The sequence below is a fragment of the Pseudorasbora parva genome, chromosome 15, assembly GCF_024679245.1.
Source record: "Pseudorasbora parva isolate DD20220531a chromosome 15, ASM2467924v1, whole genome shotgun sequence".
Classification (NCBI taxonomy): Eukaryota; Metazoa; Chordata; class Actinopteri; order Cypriniformes; family Gobionidae; genus Pseudorasbora; species Pseudorasbora parva.
The window spans coordinates 22,608,291-22,632,692 of NC_090186.1; the positions used below are offsets into that span (position 1 = coordinate 22,608,291).

A 24,402-nucleotide genomic window follows, 5' to 3' on the forward strand; every position below is an offset into this window, starting at 1 on the left:
TGCTCTCATTTTTTGCTTCATTTCTATTCTACCTCTACATTCTGCAATATCTTATTTTGTCCTTTCTCTCTGGTCTTCACAAACTTCATCTGTTAGATACAATAGTTTTGATTTTACTATTATTTACTTGAATAGTTTGATCTTTAATCAATTAGCATGCTACAAACATTTAAATAAGGAATATTTAACAAAAAATATTTATTTTAGCTGTCAATGAGCATACGCCGAATGTAGTGTATTTGTGAATAATAAAAGTTTCAGACAACAAAATCAAATGTTAGAAGAACAGTTTAATCATACAGTCACAATTTTGGTTTAAAAAAAATTGTTTTCCTCATCTAACATCTGGAAATGTACATAAGGCCACCTGAAAATGTACATGACTTTGACAGTGTGACAAAACTCATATGTTCATATTTATATAATTGACAATATCTTACAATTAATTTGCTTACAAGTTAGTGGCTGCTCCAAAATACAGCACTCCTTTATACAAAAATAATTCTTGTGTCATGTGAAATTTCCATGGTAGCAGATAGGACCAAAGACAGCCCCATGTTTTTTTTTTTTATTATTCATTATTTTTTATTCAACTGCCACAAGTCAAAATGACAATGTCAACAGAAGGTGTCAGGTACATAAAGAGGCTGACCTTTTCCAAAAACTGATTAAAAACAAAAACCCTCTTGAGATTGTGATGCATAAAAATATTTTTTTTTTTTTTTTTTTTTTTTTAAATAATGCTTGTTCAAAGAAAACTGTATACATTATATTCAAAGGGAAAGGAGTGATGAATATTCACACATCAAAATGCACATTTTGCTATTTTTTTTCTTCCCCAAAAAGTGTAAAAGACATTCCATTTACAGCATTAACGTTTACAAATGTACAACTGTACAGACAAAATAAAAGCAAATCACTATGCAATTTAGCCTGTCCAACATTACAACTAGATATTTTCTCTTCTATTCAACTAATAAACTTACACTTAACTCCACATATACTACATGTATTCTACATTTATTCATATGAATCAAAAGAACGAAAGCCATTAATATATTAGCCATACAGAAAAATTGTGCAGAAGAAGACAGCAGTCCCATGTCCATTCTCCAAATCAATTTACACCGCACATTTGACCATACCCCACGTCATCGAAAACAATTTTGTTCTACTTGTTCTGAAGCTAAACATTCTGGGATGACACCAAGGACAGGGACCTTTCTCGACTTTGCGCATCTAAAACTCAAGCGCCGTCTCCACCCGCACCCAAAAAACAGCAACAATTTATTATATTTACTTGTACATAAAGATGCTATACATTTTACCTATGCTATTACAATGTAGAAAGATGATAATCAGTACATAACCATACTGTTTCTAGGGCAGTGCTAAAATAAAATAAAAAAAATAATTAAAAAAACTAGACAGACGTTTCACAAACATAACAAAAAAATAATTCCGTTAAAACATTAAATCCAGACACAGCATGATGAATCTCCCCACCCCCTCAAGCCTCACATCTCCCACGCACCCCAAAATAGAAAAATTATTCCAGTTTTAATCTGTCTACCGGTATCGGTCTCATAGCTGTATAAAATGGAAGGAGCTCTGGTCTCCTTAGATGTCATTCGAAAACACAATAGTGAACCGAGACAATAGCAGTGTGGAACAGACTTGGTCAGCAGGGTCTAGAGTATATTGCAACTAGATGCATACTCTTTATTAAAAAAAATATATATATTATAAAAAAAACAAGATGGAAAAGTTAGTAAAATGCATATGAGGGAGGGAAAGAAGATGGCAAGTGCAGCCACGTCAGCCACTTCCGAATGATACCACTCCCATTTAAAAGCAGCAAACTCTAGGCAGCAAGGCTCTATGATTGGTTGTGGATATCTTAAATCCAACTAACTCAATGGCACAGCAGACTTGTTTACAAGCATGTTTCTTGAAGAGCAAGCTGACTGGTTCAACTTTTTTTGTCAGCAGCTTTGGCTAATATACCATAGTGCTAAAACAGGGCTTAAACATACCACACTTCTTATGGTGCCATTAAGAAGTCTGGATATAAAAACAAAAATAGAAAAGGAAAATAATTTAAAAGGATCACTCAGTTTGGCCTTATAAAGTCACTTGCTGGTGTAAATTGTAAGAACTGTAAATTTTCAGCAAACATTTCTTTTTTCTACAGAGAATGTACAAGGTAAAACATTTATACAAGATATTTACTAGAAAACAAAAAACAGAAACAGTCAGATACATGAATTACATCAAAAACAAGGGTGTTGTGCTTTACTCAGGAAACAGCTTACGGACCATGCACTCGCTGGTGGGTTTAGCGGGAGGGATAGTAACAACATAGATTGCATTAGGGACTGGTCAGATGTCTCAGTCTCCTTAGGTGAAGCCCACTTCTTTTCCTTTCATGTTTTGGTAAGACCCCTAAAGGCTGACAGAGAACTCCACGGTGGAGGAGATGCCCATAAGAAATGTGGTTTTGAGGGAAAGGGGTAAGGGTTGGGTGCCAGGCCCCTACATTAGCCCGTTGGTGGGGCCCCCAATGGGGCCTAGGTCTGATCCACTCTTCATGTAGTACTTCTCCAGCTTAGCCAGGATGTGTTTTCCATATGTGTATTTACGGAGAGTGGCAATATGGGGACGAATCTGGAATTGACAACAAGAATTGTTTAAAAGACTGACAATTGCATGTCATTGATCATTCCTTCAATTATTTTACTGATATGACAAAGCATTCTGTGCTTATACTTTGTGCATGATGATCTTGCGTTGGGCAGGCTCAGCCATGTCAATCATCCTTTGCACCACATAATTTGCATACTGGTCCTTCATCATGGTATAGAGGGCACTATGAGGGCCGTCCTTCTGACAGCAGACTTCATCGATGAGCAGGGCCCTCTCTGCACGGGATGAATGAATCACACACTTCTCTACAACATTACTGTAAGAGATAGACATGCATACCATAAAAACATTTTCAGATGTAATCTACATTTCAGTCCAATCACAGCTCCAACGAAATGTTGCATTTATCAAATCAGATCTTTAACCCTGACATGACATCATCAAAAAGTGGAACTTATGGCACAAAAATGCAAAGCAGTGAGACCAAATTCAGTGGCCTTATATGTGTACATTAGGGCTGCCAACAAATATAAAATATAACATGAAAAACTATATTGTAATTCGTAACATTCGTAAAGATTATGCAGATTTTTAAATCAGTCCACAATAGTGCAACAAATACAGGTCCTTCTCAAAAAAAAATTGCATATGTGATACAAGTTCATTATTTTCCATAATGTAATGATAAAAATTAAACTTTCATATATTTTAGATTCATTGCACACCAACTGAAATATTTCAGGTCTTTTATTGTTTTAATACTGATGATTTTGGCATACAGCTCATGAAAACCCAAAATTCCTATCTCAAAAAATTAGCATACCATGAAAAGTTTATCTAAACAAGCTATTAACCTAATCATCTAAATCAACTAATTAACTCTAAACACCTGCAAAAGATTCCTGAGGCTTTTAAAAACTCCCAGCCTGGTTCATTACTCAAAACCGCAATCATGGGTAAGACTGCTGACCTGACTGCTGTCCAGAAGGCCATCATTGACACCCTCAAGCGAGAGGGTAAGACACAGAAAGAAATATCTGAACGAATAGGCTATTCCCAGAGGGCTGTATCAAGGCACCTCAGTGGAAAGTCTGTGGGAAGGAAAAAGTGTGGCAAAAAACGCTGCACAACGAGAAGAGGTGACCGGACCCTGAGGAAGATTGTGGAGAAGGACCGATTCGAGACCTTGGGGGACCTGCGGAAGCAGTGGACTGAGTCTGGAGTAGAAACATCCAGAGGTACCATGCACAGGTGTGCGCAGAATACAGGTGCCGCATTCCCCAGGTCAAGCCACTTTTGAACCAGAAACAGCGGCAGAAGCGCCTGACCTGGGCTACAGAGAAGCACCACTGGACTTTTGCTCAAATTTTGCATGTCATTCAGAAAGCAAGGTGCCAGAGTCTGGAGGAAGACTGGGGATAAGAAAATGCCAAACTGCCTGAAGTCCAGTGTCAAGTACCCACAGTCAGTGATGGTCTGGGGTGCCATGTCAGCTGCTGGTGTTGGTCCTCTGTCTTTTATCAAGGGCAGGGTCAATGCAGCTAGCTATCAGATTTTGGAGCACTTCATGCTTCCATCTGCTGAAAAGCTTTATGGAGATGAAGATTTCGTTTTTCAGCACGACCTGGCACCTGCTCAAAGTGCCAAAACCACTGGTAAATGGTTTACTGACCATGGTAATACTGTGCTCAATTGGCCTGCCAACTCTCCTGACCTGAACCCCATAGAGAATCTGTGGGATATTGTGAAGAGAAAGTTGATGCAAGACCCAACACTGGAGGAGCACTGGAGGAACTGGTATGGTGCAACTCAGCATTCTTTTTCCTCCAAACACGACAAGTTTAGTTTTTTACCAAAAAGTTCTATCTTGGTTCCATCTGACCATATGACATTCTCCCAATCCTCTTCTGGATCATCCAAATGCTCTCTAGCAAACTTCAAATGGGCCCAGACATGTACTGGCTTAAGAAGGGGGACTCATTTGACACTGGAGCATTTGAGTTCCTGGCAGTGTAGTTTGTTACTGATGGTAGCCTTTGACTAGGTCCCCCCGTGAGGTTCTGGGATTTTTGCTCACAGTTTTTGTGATAATTCTGACCCAAGTGGTGAGATCTTAAGATGGGTATCTCAGGAACTGCTCTCCAGTGGTTCAGGTTGTACCTCTCAGGTAGGTAATACAGGGTGTCTTGGAGAGGTGAATTGTCTAAGTCACATCATCTAGCTACTGGAGTTCCCTGGAGCTCAGTGCTTGGACCTCTTCTCCATCTACATGTCTTCATTAGGTTCTGTCATTCAGCTTACGTTCTGTAAGTGAATGACGCCTCGTGGTTCCATCCCAAAGAGGCATGGAATCACTCTCACGGACCTTTTCCTGGATCGTTCCCACCTGGTGGAACGACCTGCCTATCTCAATTCGAGCAGCTGAGTCTGTAGCCATTTTCAAAAACATATAGACATTTTCATTCACTGTTTCTGGTGGAATGATCTACCCAGTTCCATTCAGACAGCCGAATTATATTAAATATTTATGTAATTTTATAATTGCATCGATTTATAATTTAATATGGTTTATAGACAGTGAGGAAAATAAGTATTTGAACATCCTGCTATTTTGCAAGTTCTCCCACTTAGAAATCATGTAGGGGTCTGAAATTGTAATTTTAGGTGCATGTCCAATGTGAGAGAAAAAAAAAACTCAAGAAATCACAAAGTATGATTTTTTAACTATTTATTTGTATGATTCAGCTGCAAATAAGTATTTGAACACCTGAGAAAATCAATGTTAATATTTGGTACAGTAGCCTTTGTTTGCAATTACAGAGGTCAAACATTTCCTGTAGATTATCACCAGGTTTGCACACACAGCAGGAGGGATTTTGACCCACTCCGCCACACAGATCTTCGCTAGATCAGTCAGGTTTCTGGCCTGTCGCTGAGAAACACAGAATTTGAGCTCCTTCCAAAGATTCTCTATTTGGTTTAGGTCTGGAGACTGGCTAGGCCACGCCAGAACCTTGATATGTTTTAGTGGACTTATGACCAAGTTCTATTTTGGTCTCATCTGACCACATGACTTTCTCCCATGACTCTGGATCATCCAAATGGTCATTGGCAAATTTAAGATGGGCCTGGACAGGTGCTGGTTTAAGCAGGGAAAAATTCCGTGCCATGCATGATTTCAAACTATGATGTCTTAGTGTATTACCAACAGTAATCTTGGAAACGGTGGACCCAGCTCTTTTTAGGTCATTGACCAGCTCCTCCTGTGTAGTTCTAGACTGTTTTCTCACCTTTCTTAGGATCATTAAGACCCCACAAGGTGAGATCTTCATGGAGCCTAAGTCCGAGGGAGATTGACAGTCATGTTTCCATGTTTAGCTTCTTCCATATTCTAATGATTGCTCCAAAAGTGGACCCTTTTTTCACCAAGCTGCTTGGCAATTTCCCCGTAGCCCTTCCCAGCTTTGTGTGTATATACACACACACACACACACACACACACACACACACACACAAACACACACACACACACACACACACACACACACACGTGTATATATATATATGTACCACATTTATATATTACACACATATATACCACATTTACCATATTATGTATTATGTTAGATGCACAATAGTCATACACCACAGCAGAACAAACAAAATGCACAAATCTTGTTTATTTTAGAATCTTAAAATAAAAATAAAAAAGGCTAGCCCAGTGGTGTAGCCTACTATGTAGCTTTAATAACAATAACATTTTTGTGAAACTCCTGCATGTATTTGTGGATCTCATTCTATTTATTTGTGAAAATATTTTTTGTGAATCGCTTTACGTTTATTTGTGAATAACAATATATTTGTTTGGAATAAAGCAACAATAATACCTCCATATTACGATGGTGGTGTTAAACCAATTATTCCCTGAAAAAAACTGGCCAAGCTTTTTTTAGGGTCATGACACTTTAAACAGGGCTTGACATTAACGCTTGTCCGCTTGTCAGGGACAAGTAGATTTTTTGAAGGGACAAGTGAAAGAGAATTTTACTTGTAATAGAATTTAAAATGACACTGATTTTCATATGACAGTTCCGTAAACAATTAATTAACATTCACTTACATTAACATTCACTTAAAGTCACTTACATTTTAGATACAATATTGCTTTTTTTGTTTATTTCAGCACTGAAAAATCGCTCACAGCAGAACCGTAACGCATCTCACAGCAACAAGTGTGTTACTGAACGATTCAGCATTTGAATGACAGCGTTTGACTCAATGACGCCCTCTTTAAAGCAGCACTAGGTAACTTTTCAACCTTCATAATATATTTTCAAGACTCTTGTTATGATAGATTGACTTACAATAGGTTGAATGATACGTCTGCCATAGCTTGATGGGGTCTGTATTGTTTTTAATCGTACTTTTAAACTTCAGGTTTTGGGTAGCAACCCGAGAAAAAAAAAAGAACTACAAAATTCGACTGCTTTACGGCATATACATCACTTCCACCAACACCCACACTTCCTTAAATTCGGATGTGCGAGCCCAACTTTGTTTGTCGGATAATATACTGTAGTCATGTCCAAAGCAGCACAGACAAATAAGAAGGAAAAGGTTTTGTTGGAGGAAAGCAATAAGAGGAAACGAAAAAGTGATCGGATAAAAGGCAGGACGAGGATCAACATTGGACCAACATTGGACCAGCGTTTGCTCGTTGGCGTGAGCTGAAGGAGGTGTGCCCGACCGATACTGTCATGCTTGTTATGGTGATTATCTACCACTCAAACATTGAATTGAGGTATCATATAGATTCTGTAAAACAGTAACCAATAGACTACTATAATGACGCTGGCTTGTAAACGTGAGCATCGTGATTATTTGGGGTTTGAAAAAAATAAAACCCATGAAATTATATTCATATGACATGCTGAAACATATGCCACTGACTGTACCTGGGATGAAGACATTTCAAACGCGATGCCAAAAGAACACCTGCATGTGAACTCCTCCTGCAGTGTTCAGGGGAACTGTTAGTGCTGCACCAACCCGCGGGGACGCTTTTATGAAGTTATTTGGCCCGCCCCACACCACTGTATATATTTTTACAACCCGCCCCGCTCCCGTGACCATTAAATAGACATACGGGGTCCGCGGGTTATGAGATGACCCGCGCATTACTAGTTCAGGGCTATCAGGGTTGTCATGTCAACAAATGCATGCACGATGGCATCCCCTGTTGTAGGATGACAGAGCTTACGACAGTAGTTGAGGACATTATTTTTTCTCAACTGTAGGGGGACCCCGAGAGCAAAAGTGCTGCTTTAAAAGGTTAGTTCACGCAAAAAAGAAATTGATGTCATTAATGACTCACCCTAATGTCAATCCACACCTGTAAGACCTTGTTGACCTAGGTTGATTAGAATCTCTTGAAGCATTGAAAATACATTTCTGTCCAAAAATAACAAAAACTACGATTTTATTCAGAACCAGTCTTCTCTTCCGCATTTGTTTTCAAACCTCAAATAAAGATTCAAACGGAAGATTTGAAAAGATTCACATGAATCAGTGAATCGATCAATGATTCGGATCGCCAACGTCACGTGATTTCGGCAGTTTGGCAGAATAATTATACGATTAATTATTTGTTCAAACTGAGACTCATTGGCCATGGCTCATTTTCTATGAGGAATATATATCAGAACACATTTTCAATGACCACACACTGTACAATATAAACATAAAAATATAAAATGAAGCCTATATTTAATAAGATTGGGGGGGAAATGCCCTTTATAAAAGGTAAAAATATTACAAATATGCTTATTTAAATGTATCAAAGCTGATTGAACACTGGTAAAAATATTGCTTCAGAATAAATTATATTTACAACACACACACACACACACACACACACACACACACACACACACACACACACACACACACACACACACACACACACACACACACACACACACACACACACACAATAGTAATACAAATTATGTAACTTTTCCGACAAGCAAATTTTTTACTTGAAAAAGTGAATGAATGATTTAATTGTCCGGAGGACAAGCACATGAACATGCTTAATGTCAAGCCCTGCTTTAAACTTCAGACTTAAATAATTCTGCCTAAAATACACATTATGCTAAGATGTGTAGGTTTAAGAATATACATGTAACAAGTCATAATTTTTATGACAGAAGTAACAGTAAAGGAGTTATTGCTGGAATAGCCCATTAATGTAATATAATTCCTCTATCTATATGAGTTAATGTGTGTGTTCTTCATGCCTTGTTCAAATTAACATATCAATTTTAATTTAGTAATTTTAATATCTGCTTTAAAATAGTAAGCAATCAATTGTTTTTAAGTTTAGAATGTTATTTATTCACAAAAATGCTTTATGTGATTATGCAACTTACATTTGCTTTAATCCCTTTATATGGGATTATTTAATGTTAATTTCTCTTGGTTTTACTGTAATACCCTAAAATGTTTAATTGTCCTGAAAATTGGAAGTAGTGCTATAAAACCCATTTTATAGAAATATAAATGTTAAAATAAACTATTTAAATTGTATTTATTTATTTAAATTCAATATTTTAAAATAATATTTATAGAAAGAAAAATAGTTGACATTTGACATTGACTGACCTTGCAAATTTATGCTGACTCAGAGCCAGAACCTTCCCTCTGACCTCTGCCACTATCTTGCTTTTGTCTTCTGGACGCCCATGCTCCAAAACATGCTGGATCACATAGTTACCATACTGATCCTGTAGGTAAAGACAGAAACAGAAGAGTAGAAGGGAGAGACAAAAAACATCTATAAATATTACCATGACACCATAACCTAAGATGGAACAAAAGATGAATAGCTAGCAAAATAAAAAAATTAAGAAGGAAAATAAGCAAGGATTTAACCACACCCTCACAATAAAACAACTGACCTCAATTCAATAATAGCAACTTATGGCCATAATGGCAATGATACTCCCACTTTCTCTAAGTGATGATTTACCCTTATAATTGACATATGGCAAATAACCCTATTAGAAACCACAGCACCCACTCAAATACACACACCAATATTAAACTAGAAGGTGGCAAGTCAACGTCAATAGCTCAATCAAGATGTGGCATATGGTTTAAAACCTGTCTTCCCTAACTGTAGAATGATCCCTCAAATTGGAAGGAGTGGCCACTACTTTGTTTTGGGTTGGTTTATTTGCACAAGATTAGTTCAACTATTAAGGATGCACACTACAAATCAAAGATGTTGGTCTGAGGTGTTTTGGATGGAGTAGAAAGAGAAAACCTTTGAAAGTGCCAGAAACACTGAATTTCTGAGAGAGACAACAAAAAGAGTTTAATTCATTTGTAGAGATAAATAGACCTTACTGATAGAAATGTCCCAAATTAGTTTGACAACAATAAACAAGGTTGTGAGGGTTAGATGTACAACAAATAAGTCAGGACTCAAGCATGGTCCTGGGTCAACTGATAGCACTAGCTTATTAGGGGCAGAGACATTTCTATGTTGTCTCTTTCTTATATCCATGTGCCTTAAGCATTTGGTTTTGGTTGATTGAACATCATGAATGAAGCTTTAATGAGTCAACATGCCATCTAGCGAGATCATTTATCTGCCATTGATCAGGACAAACACTCTCACCCCCTGCCATTTCTTGAGCCACTGATGCTGTGTCAGGCTGCTCTCTGTCAATTAACTTATTTTATACTTTCTATCTTGTATACATCTAGTCAGAGATAAAAAGTAACTCATTATAAAAACGTATTTTTATAAATATAATTACTTTTACTAACTTGAGTTGAATAAATATAAAGTATTCAATTTCGCTACATAAATTTTTTTTAACCAAAAGTACAAAGTACTTTGTCACCAGTGCTGACGGAGCAATAGAGCAAGTTTGCATTTGGCATTTTTCTACTCTTAATTTTTTAATCCCCATAATTTCTTTGACCTTTCACTTACCACTCTTTTGCCCTTCTAAAAAAAATATAACTTTCAAATGATCTTACATGGACTTTTCAAAATTAGTAATAAAACAATCACTCATTAAATGTTTAGCTCCAGAATAACACAGGCTGTGTTGATTAGCATTGCATTAAAGCATTGCATTAAATATGTCATCGCATTCCTGTGTTTTAATCAGAAACGTCTCTATCTCCATGTTATTTAGCTGTAGCAATATCTGATGTCCAATGGGGTTTCTAGGATTTTCATTTTAATGGGGCCTAGCCTCCAGTGAGGGTAGGCCTATGGAAAAAAATGGTAGCACTTTAGTTTAGGGTCCAAATTGTGCTGTTAAATAGTATCTTACAAACATGCATACCCCATAGGATTGGCTATTATTACTTATAAAGCAAATATTAACACCTTACCGGATTGCCATACTGTACATGCATTAATCGTACCCAATAATGTAGGCAGGTTTATAATCACTGAGATCCCAAATGTAAGGGGGGTTGGGGGGCATGCTCCCCTTTCGAAATTTTGATTTCTATGATCTACATATGTGCATTATAAGATGTTCTGATGTATATGTAAGGGATTTCCTGGAATGTCATTAGTTTAAAAATTCTATTAAATATTATTTAATAGAATTATATATTAATAATTCTATTAAATAATATTATTCTATTAAACCCCACTTTATATGAGGTGGCCTTAAGTACTTTATACTAGAGGTTAGATCGGGCTCAAAAAATCAAGCCCGACCCTACCCGAGCACATTGTGTCTGAGCCCGGCCCCGCCCCACACATTAACTGTAATTATGAGCCCGAGACCGATTTAAACCCGACCATTGTTTAATACGTGGGCGCTTTGACCAGAACGAGCCTGTAATGAGCAAAGACTCATGTTAAAACTAACATTGATAAACTTAAATGAGTTGATAACCGCTGTTTTCTCCACAGCGACTGTACAGCCGAATCAAATTTTGTTGATATATTTTCCTGTTTAACACTTTGAAGCTGCTTTGAAACAATTGTAATTGTAAAAGCGCGATATAAATAAAGCTGATTGACTCAGCTCAATAATGATGTTTGCTCAAATCCAGCTCAGACATTTATCTGTAGCTTACTTTGTTGTAGCCATTAAGCAATGTGTTTTTTCCTTCATATTTATGTTTAAATATTATATTATTTTTACATTTCATCTGATTATGATAAGTGAAAATATGCAAGTGGGTCAGAAATGATTTTGGTGGTTATATTTAGTTTAATATTAAGTTTTGTTTTGTAGAAAGATTTCTTTCGTTTTGTTTAAATTGTATCTTAATTTTAAAAAAGGTTTCTTAGGCCAATTGTCTGGATTTAATAAATAAAAAGCATATAGCAGACTATAATCGTGACGAAGTCGTGCGAGTGATCGCTTTCATTGCTCATGAACTGGGGCACGTCTCATAAATAAACAGAAACTCAGCAGGCTACTTGCCTCACAGACATGAGAAATATGCGTATAGAAAGCTTGAAATGTCCACTTTTAAATTAAACGATATTTACTTACTGTGTTCAAATTGATTTGCAAAAAAACTTTGCTTATAATCAGGTGGGACACGGGTAGAGGTAGGGACAGGTGTGGTGATATGGGTAAGTTTAAGGGTAGGGTTAGGTGTAAGGGAAGTGCCAACTGTGTAATTACAAATGTAACTACTGAAATTAATTACAGACGTAATTACATGCAGGCATTTCTTCAAATGTAAGCACATTGTAAAAACATGTATGTACACAATAAATGCATTGCATCAAATGATTAATTACAATGTTAGTACATAGTAGTTAAGGCCATCTAATATAAAGTGGGTCCAATATTATTAATACTTCTAAATATTGCCTCCAGAGGTTGTGTTTGAAGGCTGAATACATCAAGAATGTATTATTTAATAAAAGTAATCATAATAAAATGTACTTATTCCTCCTGAGGTATAGAATACAGTTATTTATTTCTTTAATTAATTTATGGTATCTTTAATTAATTTTAGTAATTAATTTATTAATCTAACTTTTCTTAAATGAGAGCGCTTCGCTGATGCATGCAGCCTTCAAATGTGACCTCTGCAGGACAAAGTCTTTTGAGACTTGTGCTATGAATCTCTCACTTGTGGACCTTCTGCAAGAGGGGCTCCCATTATGAATTAACCCCTTGGATTCTGAGCTGTTTTGGGGCCCTTTAGAACTTTTGACATGCTCTGACATTTTGTGTGTTTTTCAGTTGCTTATAAACACGTTAACGGCAAAGTGTAATTACACTGTATTCACCAAAACCTGTGCTACCATAATATGTGAGAAAAATGTATGTCCATGCATGTATTTTTGAGAGAATAATGTTTATGCATGGGTTTTGAAAAAACTAAATTTGTTTTAATATTTAAGGTCTCTTTAGACTAATGGATGTGGTTGTCTAGAGTTTTTGCTTCAAACTGATGTGAGAATCATTGAGCCTGCTAATTCACATAATACAATACATACATTTTAATTTTCTAAGACACTTTTTCTTTACAAAGGCCGTATGCGAAGAGGCATAAACGATCATGAATATAATAATAATAATAATAATAATAATAATAATACATTTTATTTATAATGCACTTCATATTAAACAAAATCTCAAAGTACTACAAAATTAAAACAATCAACAACAATAAATAAATAAGTAAATCAAATCAAATAAATAAAACTGAAAAATTAAGAAGTAACAAATCAATTAAAAGCTCTGCTAAAAAGGTGGGTTTTAAGACCATGCTTAAAAGCATTTACAGTCTGTGGGGTCTGCAGGTGGTCAGGGAGAGCAATCCAAAGACTGGGGTCTGCAGAGCAGAAGGCCCGATCTCCCATAGTACGGAGTTTGGTCGTGGGAGTTCCAAGAAGATACGTTGAAACAGAGTGGAGGTTATGTGTGGAAGTTTGTGTGGTGAGGAGTTCCTTGAGATAGGTGGGTGCGTCACCATGGATGCACTGGAGAGAGATCTTATACTCGATCCTGAACGACACAGGAAACCAGTGGAGTGATTTTAGAATGGGGGTGATATGGTTGTATGTGCGCTCTCTCATGAGGATCCTAGCAGCGCTGTTCTGAATACACTGTAGCCTCTGGAGATTTTTGCTAGGGATGCCGATAAGGAGCGCATTGCAGTAGTCCAGCCTAGAGGAGACAAAGGCGTGGACAAGCATCTCCGCATCTGCCAATGTTAGTATGGGACGAAGTTTGGCAATGGTTCTGAGGTTAAAGAAGGAGGTCTTACACAGGTGTTTGATGTGAGCTTCAAACGTAAGCTGCGATTTCATTCTGACCCCTAAATTGGTGACTGAAGTGGAAAGTGAAATGACCTGATCAGAGAAAGCAATGCTGGTGGATAACGGATTTCCGGACCTGAAGTGGAGTGCCGACTACTAAAATAGCTTCAGTCTTGGAGCTATAACTGCAGAAAGTTTTGCTTCATCCACACCTTTATCTCATCCAGGCAAGTGATCAAAGTGGATAGTGTGAGGTCAGCAGAGGGAGATGAACTTGTCCTAAGGTAAAGTTGAGTGTCATCAGCATAGCAGTGAAAAGAAATCCCATGCTGGCTGATGACATGGCCAAGGGGGAGCTTGTAGAGGATGAACAGGGTGGGTCCGAGCACTGAGCCTTGATGGACACCGCAGGTGACATTCTGTGACAGGGATGTAGCTTCTCCCAACACAAAATATTCAGTTCTCCCAGTGAGAGGAAAATAAGAAGAAAACCAGTTGTGGACTGAGTCAGAGAGACCGATGGTGGAATGTAAACGGTAAAGGAGGATGTTATGATCAACAGTATCGAAAGCTGTAGTTAAGTCCAGGAGGATGAGAAGGGATGGGGAACCAGCATCTGCCGCCATTAGTAGATCTTTTGTGAATCTGACCAAATATCAAAACATTTAATAAAGACTCATTTACTAGATAAGTAAAATGACATGATATTTGTTTTTGTTTTCAAAAAAATAATCTTATTTCTGTTTGGGACAGAAACAAGAAACAATATTTCAATCAGAAACAAGATTATTTTTCTTACCACATTGGCAGATAATTTAGCTTGTTTTCAGCAAAAACTCATTTAATAAAAAAAAAAAAAAAAAAAAAAATTATATATATATATATATATATATATATATATATATATATATATATATATATATATATATATATATATATATATATATATATATATATATCTTGTAGGGGTGTAACGGTTCACAAAATTCACCGTTTGGTTCGATACGATGCACTGGTGTCACGGTTCGGTACGTTTTAGATAAAGCAAAAATAAAAAAATTGGCAGATAAATTACCTTTTTTTATTTTTTTAAACTAACAAAGTAATGTTTTACTTTGTTTTAAAAATTTAATTTTTAAAACATTTTTTTTACATTGAACAAAGATGGAGCTATACTTTACCCATCTTCTATGTAGTTACAGAAATAGACATTAGCTCTTTACAATAGCTCTCTCCACACTTTTTTCACATACTACTGCTTCTGTCATCCCTGTGGCCAAATCCTCACTTGTGTGACTCTCAAGGGGGCGTGTCTGAAGAACGTGGCTGTTCAGCTCTCATTCATCGGTAATGTAATGTGCTGTTACATTCAGGTAGCTTTGTGTAGCCCTTGACGTCCAGCCGTCGGTTGTCAGAGCAACCACTGTTGCTTTGGCCAATTGGTTCTCTATTTGGGCTTTTGTTTTTTAGTACAAAGCAGGAATTACTGGCTGAAATGGGCTTGTGAAGGAACATTGTAACGTGGCTCAATTACTTTAAGCACGTTCTTAAAACTCCGCCTGCAGTGCGTATGCGGTGCGTTTTGCAGTGCGTATGCGGTGCGTTTTGCAGTGCGTATGCGGTGCGTTTTGCAGTGCGTATGCGGTGCAGGAGCCGCACACCCTGTTGACCTTTCACATATGTTGCGTTTTCAGTCCGCAACCGTTAACATGGGTACAGAAAAAATACGCAGCGCATAGGCTACGCACTGCAGACGGAGTTTGTGTGAAACGGGCGTAAGGTCTCATATCCGCAGCTATAAATGTCTTTTGCCATTTGAATAAGTTGGAAATTTCGGTCTGCGGGGATAGTTTGTGGCTGTTTATTCTTTTTATCGTCTTGTTGACGGCGTAAATGAGTTGATTGACATGACATGAATTATTCCCGCTGCTGTACCATCATGTAGCAAATGCGACATAGCATTGTTTTTTAATCCATCACTCTTGCCAACACCATCATAGCTTACAGAAATTCCAAAGTTCACCAACACACCAGACCCGTTGTTTTTTGGAGGATCTTCTATTTCTGGTCTGTTAAACGCAATAGCCATTTTGCAATGAGCATTCAGCGTGTACTGAGTAAGCGAGCACCTGACTGAGCAGTCTAAAAAATATTTGTTTTTTGTCTTTTTCTCTTAGTCAGGGGAATTGCCTGTTACGTCGTTTTGGTTATTGGCTTCCTTGAACGCATAATATTATATTTTACATATTTTTTTATTTTCCAAATCTAATTAATTAGACCAAGAACCGTTCGGTACATAATGCGTACCGCGTACCGAACCAAAAGCCTCGTACCGAACGGTTCAATACGAATACGCGTATCGTTACACGCCTAATATCTTGGCATTTTACTTATCTAATAAATGCATCTTGATTTAAGAATTTTTAGGTATTTAGACTAAACAAGACAAAATTAAAGAAGAGCTTTTTTTCAGTGTACTATCTTTCATGTTTTTGAAAGAAGTCTCATGCTTAAAAACAGTAGGCCTAATATTATGACATTGAACATTTGCATTTGCTTCATTGAGGTGAAGCATCGATTGACTGATAGACAACTACTCTGTAAGTGTTTGTAACTTCTCATCTGATTGTTTGTTCATTTGTTGTTGGATAAGTGTGTCTGTGTAGTGCAGTGGTGTGGTGTGTATTATTAGTTTTGGTGTATTCTCACGGTGTGTGTGGAGGAGTTAGCATTTGTTTGGTCATTGCCACGTTGTGAGTGAGCGTTTGTTGGGGGCGTGGCCAGTGAGGTATTAAAAGCCTTGTGTGTTTGTAGCATTAGGCTAGAGGTGAAGCATCGATTGACTGATAGACAACTACTCTGTAAGTGTTTGTAACTTTTCTCATTTGATTGTTTGTTCATTTGTTGTTGGATAAGTGTGTCTGTGTAGTGCAGTGGTGTGTATTATTAGTTTTGGTGTATTCTCACGGTGTGTGGAGGAGTTAGCATTTGTTGGGCATTGCCACGTTGTGAGCGAGCGTTTGTTGGGGGCGTTCCCAGCTGCTTTCAATAACGATACTCAGGTGAGTATAAATAGCGTGATAGTCCGCAGCAGTGTGAAGCCCTCCTTGTGTGAAGACCGATGAGTGTAAAGACCTCAACTCTTCCCTGTGCAAGACCGACGAGTGTAAAGACCTCAACTCTTCCCTGTGCAAGACTGACGAGTGTAAAGACCTCAACTCTTCCCTGTGCAACTCCTCCCGAGCAAGGGCCCCGGCAAGGCACTTGAGTATCATTTTCCTTTTCATTATTTGTGTTCGGTTCTTTTCTAATTCCTATCTGGCCTTTTCTCTGATATGTATTCACCATGTGCTTTCAAATCTCAACTATTACTACTAGCACTCGTAAATCACGCTCTGTACGCACGAGACGCCGCAATCCTAATAATTTTCGCTTTATCCTAACATCCTCTGCTACTTTACTCTCTATTCCAATTGGTCTCTGGAATTGCCAGTTTGCTGTAAACAAAGCAGACTTTATTTAATCTATTGGGACTCATTCTCAGCTCAGCCTCATGGCCCTAACTGAGACCTGGATCAAACCAGAGGACACTGCCACTCCTGCAGCCCTCTCAACCAATTTAACTTTTTCACACACCCCTCGGCCTATTGGGAGGGGTGGGGGTACTGGTTTGCTTATCTCAAGTGATTGGAAATTTGATCCCTTACCATCTCTACCGGCCAGTTCATTTGAATCGCACTCAGTCACTATTACTCACCCTGTTAAAATCCATGTGGTAGTGGTCTATCGTCCTCCAGGTCACCTCGGTAACTTTGTGGAGGAGTTGGATGTGCTACTTTCTAGCTTCCCTGAGGATGGCACTCTTCTGATTCTGCTTGGTGACTTCAACATCCATCTTGATAAACACCTAGCCACAGACTTCAGCACTGACTTCATTGGACCTTAAGTAAGTATCTACTACGGCTACTCACAGGTCAGGTAACCAATTAGACCTCGTCTACACACGCAACTGCTCCACGGACAACACTTTAGTTACTCCATTACACACCTCAGACCACTTTCTCATCACTCTTAACCTCATACTGACTCCTGATACAACACGTACTCCTACACAGATTTCCTTTCGGCGTAATCTATGCTCACTCTCTCCCTCTCGCCTATCCACTATGGTTTCATCTTCACTCCCTCCACCTGCTCAGTTCTCAGCACTGGATGTTAACAGTGCTACTGACACTCTTTGCTCCACTCTAACATCCTCCTTAGACAGTTTTTGCCCCCTTTCATCCAGATCAGCCCGCCCCACCCCATCTGCCCCCTGGCTGTCCTATGTTTTCTGTGAACATCGCTCTGGACTCAGGGCGGCAGAGAGGAAATGGCGGAAATCTAAAAACTATACTATATAATATGTATATATATAATGATATAATATATCAGTCTCTTCTCTCTTCTTTCTCTACAAATGTCTCCACTGCTAAAACGACATACTACCACAACAAAATCAACAATTGCTCTGACTCTCGCAAACTCTTTAAAACATTCTCCTCTCTCCTTTTAACTCTTACAGCTGATGACTTTGCATCATTTTTCACAAACAAAACATCTCTCATCAGCAACCAGTTCAATCTGTCTGCTGCTTTTGACACAGTTAACCACCAGATCCTCCTGTCAACACTTAAGAAGACAGGGATCTCAGTAACTGCTCTCCAGTTGTTCAGGTCTTACCTCTCTGGTAGGTCCTACAGGGTGTCATGGAGAGGTGAAGTGTCTAAGTCACATCATCTAGCTACTGGGGTTCCCCAGGGCTCAGTGCTTGGACCACTTCTCTTCTCCATCTACATGTCATCATTAGGTTCTGTCATTCAGAAACACGGCTTCTATCACTGCTATGCTGATGACACTCAACTCTACTTCTCATTTCAACCTGACGATCCTACAGTCAGTGTTCGTATCGCTGCCTGTCTGACAGACATTTCTGACTGGATGAAGGAGCATCACCTTCAACTCAATCTTGCAAAGACAGAATTACTTGTTTTCTCAACCAACCCAGCACTTCATCAAAATTTCTCCATTCAGCTTGGTTCATCGACCATAACTCCATCCAGGACAGCCAGGAACCTTGGAGTTGTGATTGATGACCAGTTAAACTTCACTGACCACATTACTGCAACTGCCCGGTCCTGCAGATTTGCTTTATACAACATTAGAAAGATTAGACCCTTCCTATCAGAACAGCCTGCACAACTCCTGGTTCAAGCTCTTGTTCTCTCCAGACTGGACTATTGTAATGCTCTTCTAGCTGGGCTTCCAGCATGCACTATCAAACCCTTGCAGCTGATCCAGAATGCAGCGGCGAGAGTGGTCTTTAATGAGCCGAAGAGAGCGCATGTTACGCCTCTCTTCATCAGAGTGCACTGGTTGCCAATGGCTGCTCGCATCAAATTCAAGGCACTAGTTCTCGCCTACAAAACAACCACTGGCTCTGCACCAATATACCTAAACTCACTTGTTCAGACTTGCACACCCTCCAGAAGCTTGCGTTCTGCGAGTGAGCGGCACCTCGTGGTTCCATCCCAAAATAAGGCTTGCGCGGAGCTGAGCTTCGAGGCTTGGGTGCGACACCATTAAGACATAAAAGAGACGAAAGGCTAATATTAGGTGTGTCTTAATCAGCTCGCTAGTTCAGTAGTCAGGGCACTGATCAGGACATATCGGTAAATCAGTGGGCTGACTCCCTGATCAGTGCCCTGACTACTGACAGAGCAGATTAAGGCGCACGCATTGTGAAGATCGATATTTGTAGCCTGCCTGACACGGCATTTTCACAAACGTCGCATCTCTCATAGACTACAGTAGCCTATTTAAAATGGCACATGCATCCGCTATATTCTCAATTTAATTTACAAAGCAATCCCTGTAAAGTTTTTAGGTTAATTATAGAAGAGACCAGGATTAGTGTGTAGGCACTGGCATGGCTCGCATCGGCGCGCGTGGCATCAGGATGGTTTCGCATTAAATTAACAGCATTTAGGAGATTATCCACTCATTTTCCCCCAGCCTTTATTTGAGACCAGCCTTTATTTGTTCGTGCTGACCACGGAAGAGAAGACAATGCTGAATAAAGTTGTAGTTTTTGCTATTTTTGGACCAAAATGTATTTTCGATTGCTTCAAGAGATTCTAATTAACTAACTGATATGACCTACTTTGTGATGTTTTTATTCCCTTTTAAAATAATTTTTATTACCTCACAATCCTCTTGCTCTTAGAAATAAACAGATTTTTCTAATGTAGATATGGACTACTTTGATGATGTTTTTATTTCCTTTCTGGACATGGACAGTATATTGTGCCTACACTTAGATACGCTGTCGGACTAAATATAAAAATCTTAAACTGTGTTCCGAAGATGAACGGAGGTCTTACGGGTTTGGAACGACATTAGGGTAAGTCATTAATGACATATTAACATCTATTAACATATCAACCATATTAATTGAAGAGTTCAAATAAAAAGAAAAAGATTCAGATGTGACAAAATACATGTGAATTAAGTCTTGCAGTTTAACCCCATGCCTTTCAAAGATTGTACAGGGCCTCAGAATTAGTGATCGACCGATATATCGGATTCCCGATATTTGTTCCGATATTTAAGCATTTTCCCATGATCGGGTAACGGTTTTGCAATATCGGATTTCCCGATAAATGGCGCCATCTTGTGGACGTTTTGAGATTTGCATACAAGCGCACCATTAACTGAGGGGAGATGTTCAAAGATAAAATAACCTGCATTTCTTAATGAATAAACTTTGTTTAACATAACATTAATGCACAATTGAGATATGAACAAATAAGATGTTATGAGACTATATTATGTAGTTTAAACTTGGCGCTGTAGAAACTAACTCACTGACGGAGTCGTCAGGTAATCCGTCATGTCACAATAAAGACGTAACTTCAGATGAATGAAACAAAACAGCCATGAAAGAGAGCATGTTGGAAGTAAAAGCACCAAATTTCTTTCTTTCTGTGTGTTTATGCTCAGTCGCATTCAGCCGTTCACTCACTGAGTTGTTGCTCCAGCATATAGCCTAACGTTACCGTAGGCTATGTAAACAAGACCGACTTGTTTAAAACTCCTTAAATTATATTAATGTCTGCTATATAACATTTATATAATAAACATCTTATTAATTATAGCTCCGTGAAAATGAAGTATTAGGCCACCATGAATGAGAGCATGTTGGAAAGCACTGAACTTATTTCTCACCGTATGTAAACAAGACTCCTATGTTTAAAACTCCTAATTATATTAACGTCGTCTGCTATACATTTATATAATAAATATCGAATTAATTACAGCTCCGTGGAAAGTATTATTAGGCCTATCTCCGCAAGACGTGTAAGTTAAACGAAGAGATGAAAACAGTGCTGTCTTCAGCATTTCATAGACATAGCCTACACAAACATTAATTTTGATAAGCTACCGTACTAGATGAGATTGACTCTGTAAGAAAAGGAAACAAACCCGCGAATACATCATAGCTATTACAATTCCAGAGAATATTCAATCTTTAGTCTATTAAACACATAAACCTTTTAAAACTGTAGTTTAAAATGAATGCTTATATTTATGCTCATAGTTATGGGGATTTGATAGACTCAACTCTCATTTATGTTCTCCATTTGAAAATATTAGACTTTATAAATGTATTTTGCCTGTTGTTAATATGGCTCTATTTATAAATAAAAAGGTGAAACAGCATTAATGTTAAAAAGACTGCATTGTATTTTCAGACTATTTATTGATGTAAATGTCTTTTGTTCTGTTTGCAAGGGAGTGAAACTGCAAGAATTACAGTGTTTAAAAAGCTCAGTTCAGTGCTGTTGCTGTAATTGTAAAAAAACTTAAATAACACAAATAAATATCAGTTCTATATAGCGGGTTATCGGCACATAAACACCCAAATAATCGGTATCGGTTATAAAAAATATATATATATCGGTCGATCACTACTCAGATTACTATTGTTCAGAATTCACTGCTCGTTAAACATCACACTATATTATTTTATCTGGACAAACTCAGTATCATCAGAAAGATTAAAGACTCCAGCTTCGATATTTGAACACTGTTTATGATAAAACTGGGTTGCAGTGACATTCATTTCTTAATTTATGTCAGGAGTGCATTATTATCGATCCGTTATGAACGATATTTTGAATAGATTTTCACACGCACGTTCATTCTCTTTCGTCTGCACTGGCTCATTTGTGTTCACAAAGATCGCAAAGAACAGCTTTCCGTTTAGCTCTTAGTTCAAAAGTGCTCATATTTGGAGAAATACTGACATATCACGTTTGCAAAATATTTTGTCATACACTGTCAGAAAAAAAGGTACACTGCTGTCACTGGGGCGGTACCCTAAGGTACAAAAGTGAAAAGGTACATCTTTGTACCTTACTCACCCCTAAATGGTACATATTAGTACCTTAAAAGGTACCTATCAGTACTTTAAGAGTGCAAATTAGTACCTTAAAGGTACATATTAGTACCTTTTCGGTTTTGTATCTTAGGATACCGCCCCAGTGACAGAAATGTACCTTTTTTTCTGACAGTGTACAGAATACCACTTCTATTAATTTCTCACTGAATTATTCGATGTAAAAGAGTTAAAACATGTGCAGACCTCTCTCTGGGTCTCTTCTTAATGATAAGCATCAGGTATGATGGGCATTCAGGCATTCATTTGCTCCCTGAGCTGTCATTCATCTGACTGCTCGAAACAGCCCTCCGCAAGACGCGCTTCTCCTGTGTCGACACTTCCTCATTCTGGCTCTGTGAAGAAAGACCCTATTCTACATTTCTACGCATGAACCAAGAAGCTAATAAACCCACAATAACTATGGAATAAGGTTTTTGTGTGATTATTCATGTGATTTCAGCTATTTTATATTAATAATGGATGTTTACATTATGACTGCTAACAGGCGTAGCGATTAGCTCCATATAAAATGATGAATATAACATGTTTTAACATCACCATATGAGACATGGTCTTAGAACATGTTTCATAAAATTCATAGTTTTGGACATAACAGCCTCAGATTTTAAATAAAGCATGACCACTCTTGTGCCTTCAATTTAGTTGTAGTTATAAGTCGTTATACTACATTCACAAAATATTTTTATACATGAAGAAAAATATTTAAAATATTTAAAAAAAAATATGTTTTAGCCTGTATATCTCTATATTATTAACTCTCTGAGTAATTCTGAGTATTCAGCTGTAAACTCTCAAGTGTTGGCTTTCTAAATATATATTGATTATGTGTATATTCAGAATACCGTACGAGCAGCTGTCTTTATACTGTGAGTACGTCCAAATGCTCCATTTGCCAAATCGGGATATGACAGGTAAGGGGTTAAAGGAACTGTTTGTAAGAAATGTATTTCAATTAATCATAAAATGGCCCTGATATGTCACTAGACATTAACAATCATGTTAATTTTAAATACTTTTAAATCACTGACAACAGCAGTCGAGTCAGGATATTGTCATTTAAAAGTTGTTGTTGCAGCCCTCAACTGATGTTGATGTTTACATTTTGTGTTTTGGCCTGAAGCTCCACCCTCCATCTATCTACTAATCACAAAGTCAGTAGTATTTCGGCATCCGGGTTGCCAGATCTGCTCTAGTTACCACAGCTGCAGGTAAAAACGTTCCTGTGGATCCTGCAGCCTATCTGGCAACCTCGAATCGGGGGGGGGGGGGGGGGGGGGATACACCTGCAGTACCAGTTTTGCCCACAATCTTACATACACTTCCTTTAAATAAAAACTGATAATAGTCCTGCCACAGCAACACTGACAAGAAAATCAGTGTTGACTTAGTATGCTTGAATAAGCCTCTACAGGTACTAAAACACTCTTTGTCCTATAACATCTAATGTGTTCCTCTGCTCTCAAAAAATTTTTACTGACTTTTTATTGAAAATTTTAAAGCATTGTTTACTTCAATTCACATTTATTTGTATAGCGCTTTTCACAATACAATCGTTTCAAAGTAGCTTCACAAAGAAAGTACTTTTAATATTGGTTACTTGATATTTAAATGTTACATGCTGAATGTTTTAATGCATTATTCACTTATAGGTATACATTCATTTAAATAGTTTAATAAAATAGTTAAATAGTAAAAAATAATGTAATGTTCAAAATGTTTTTCGTATGGTATCGCAATTGTTATTGGTAACAGTGTGTCATTAAATTTTCTAGTATAGACAGGTACAGACCATAAAACTGGTATTGTGAGACCACATACTTCTATCTCACAGCCTTGTTTGTATCAAACAAATTGGTCTTTATGCTCAATAAGTCCTAAATAGTATCAGGATTGGATTTTAGGCAGACAGGGCAGATGGCAGCCAGTAAGGAAGAAAGTTGTGCAAGGAAAAGTGTGAGTAAAAGAAACCCTGCAAAGCAAATAG

General features: G+C 37.8%; 1 protein-coding gene across 9 annotated transcripts in view; it reads right to left on the reverse strand.

Annotated features, from left to right (window-relative positions):
- Positions 1-270: 270 nt before the first annotated feature.
- Positions 271-24,402, reverse strand: part of pum2 (pumilio RNA-binding family member 2) — a 224,951-nt gene continuing 200,819 nt past the window's right edge. For all 9 annotated transcript variants that reach the window (XM_067417377.1, XM_067417370.1, XM_067417373.1 and 6 more), the window contains 3 exons: positions 9,310-9,431; positions 2,770-2,962; positions 271-2,667 (listed from right to left, as the gene is read on the reverse strand). In XM_067417377.1, coding sequence (XP_067273478.1) covers positions 2,536-2,667; positions 2,770-2,962; positions 9,310-9,431 — 447 coding nt within the window. In that variant the 3' untranslated portion in view covers positions 271-2,535. The remainder of the gene's footprint in view (positions 2,668-2,769; positions 2,963-9,309; positions 9,432-24,402) is intronic.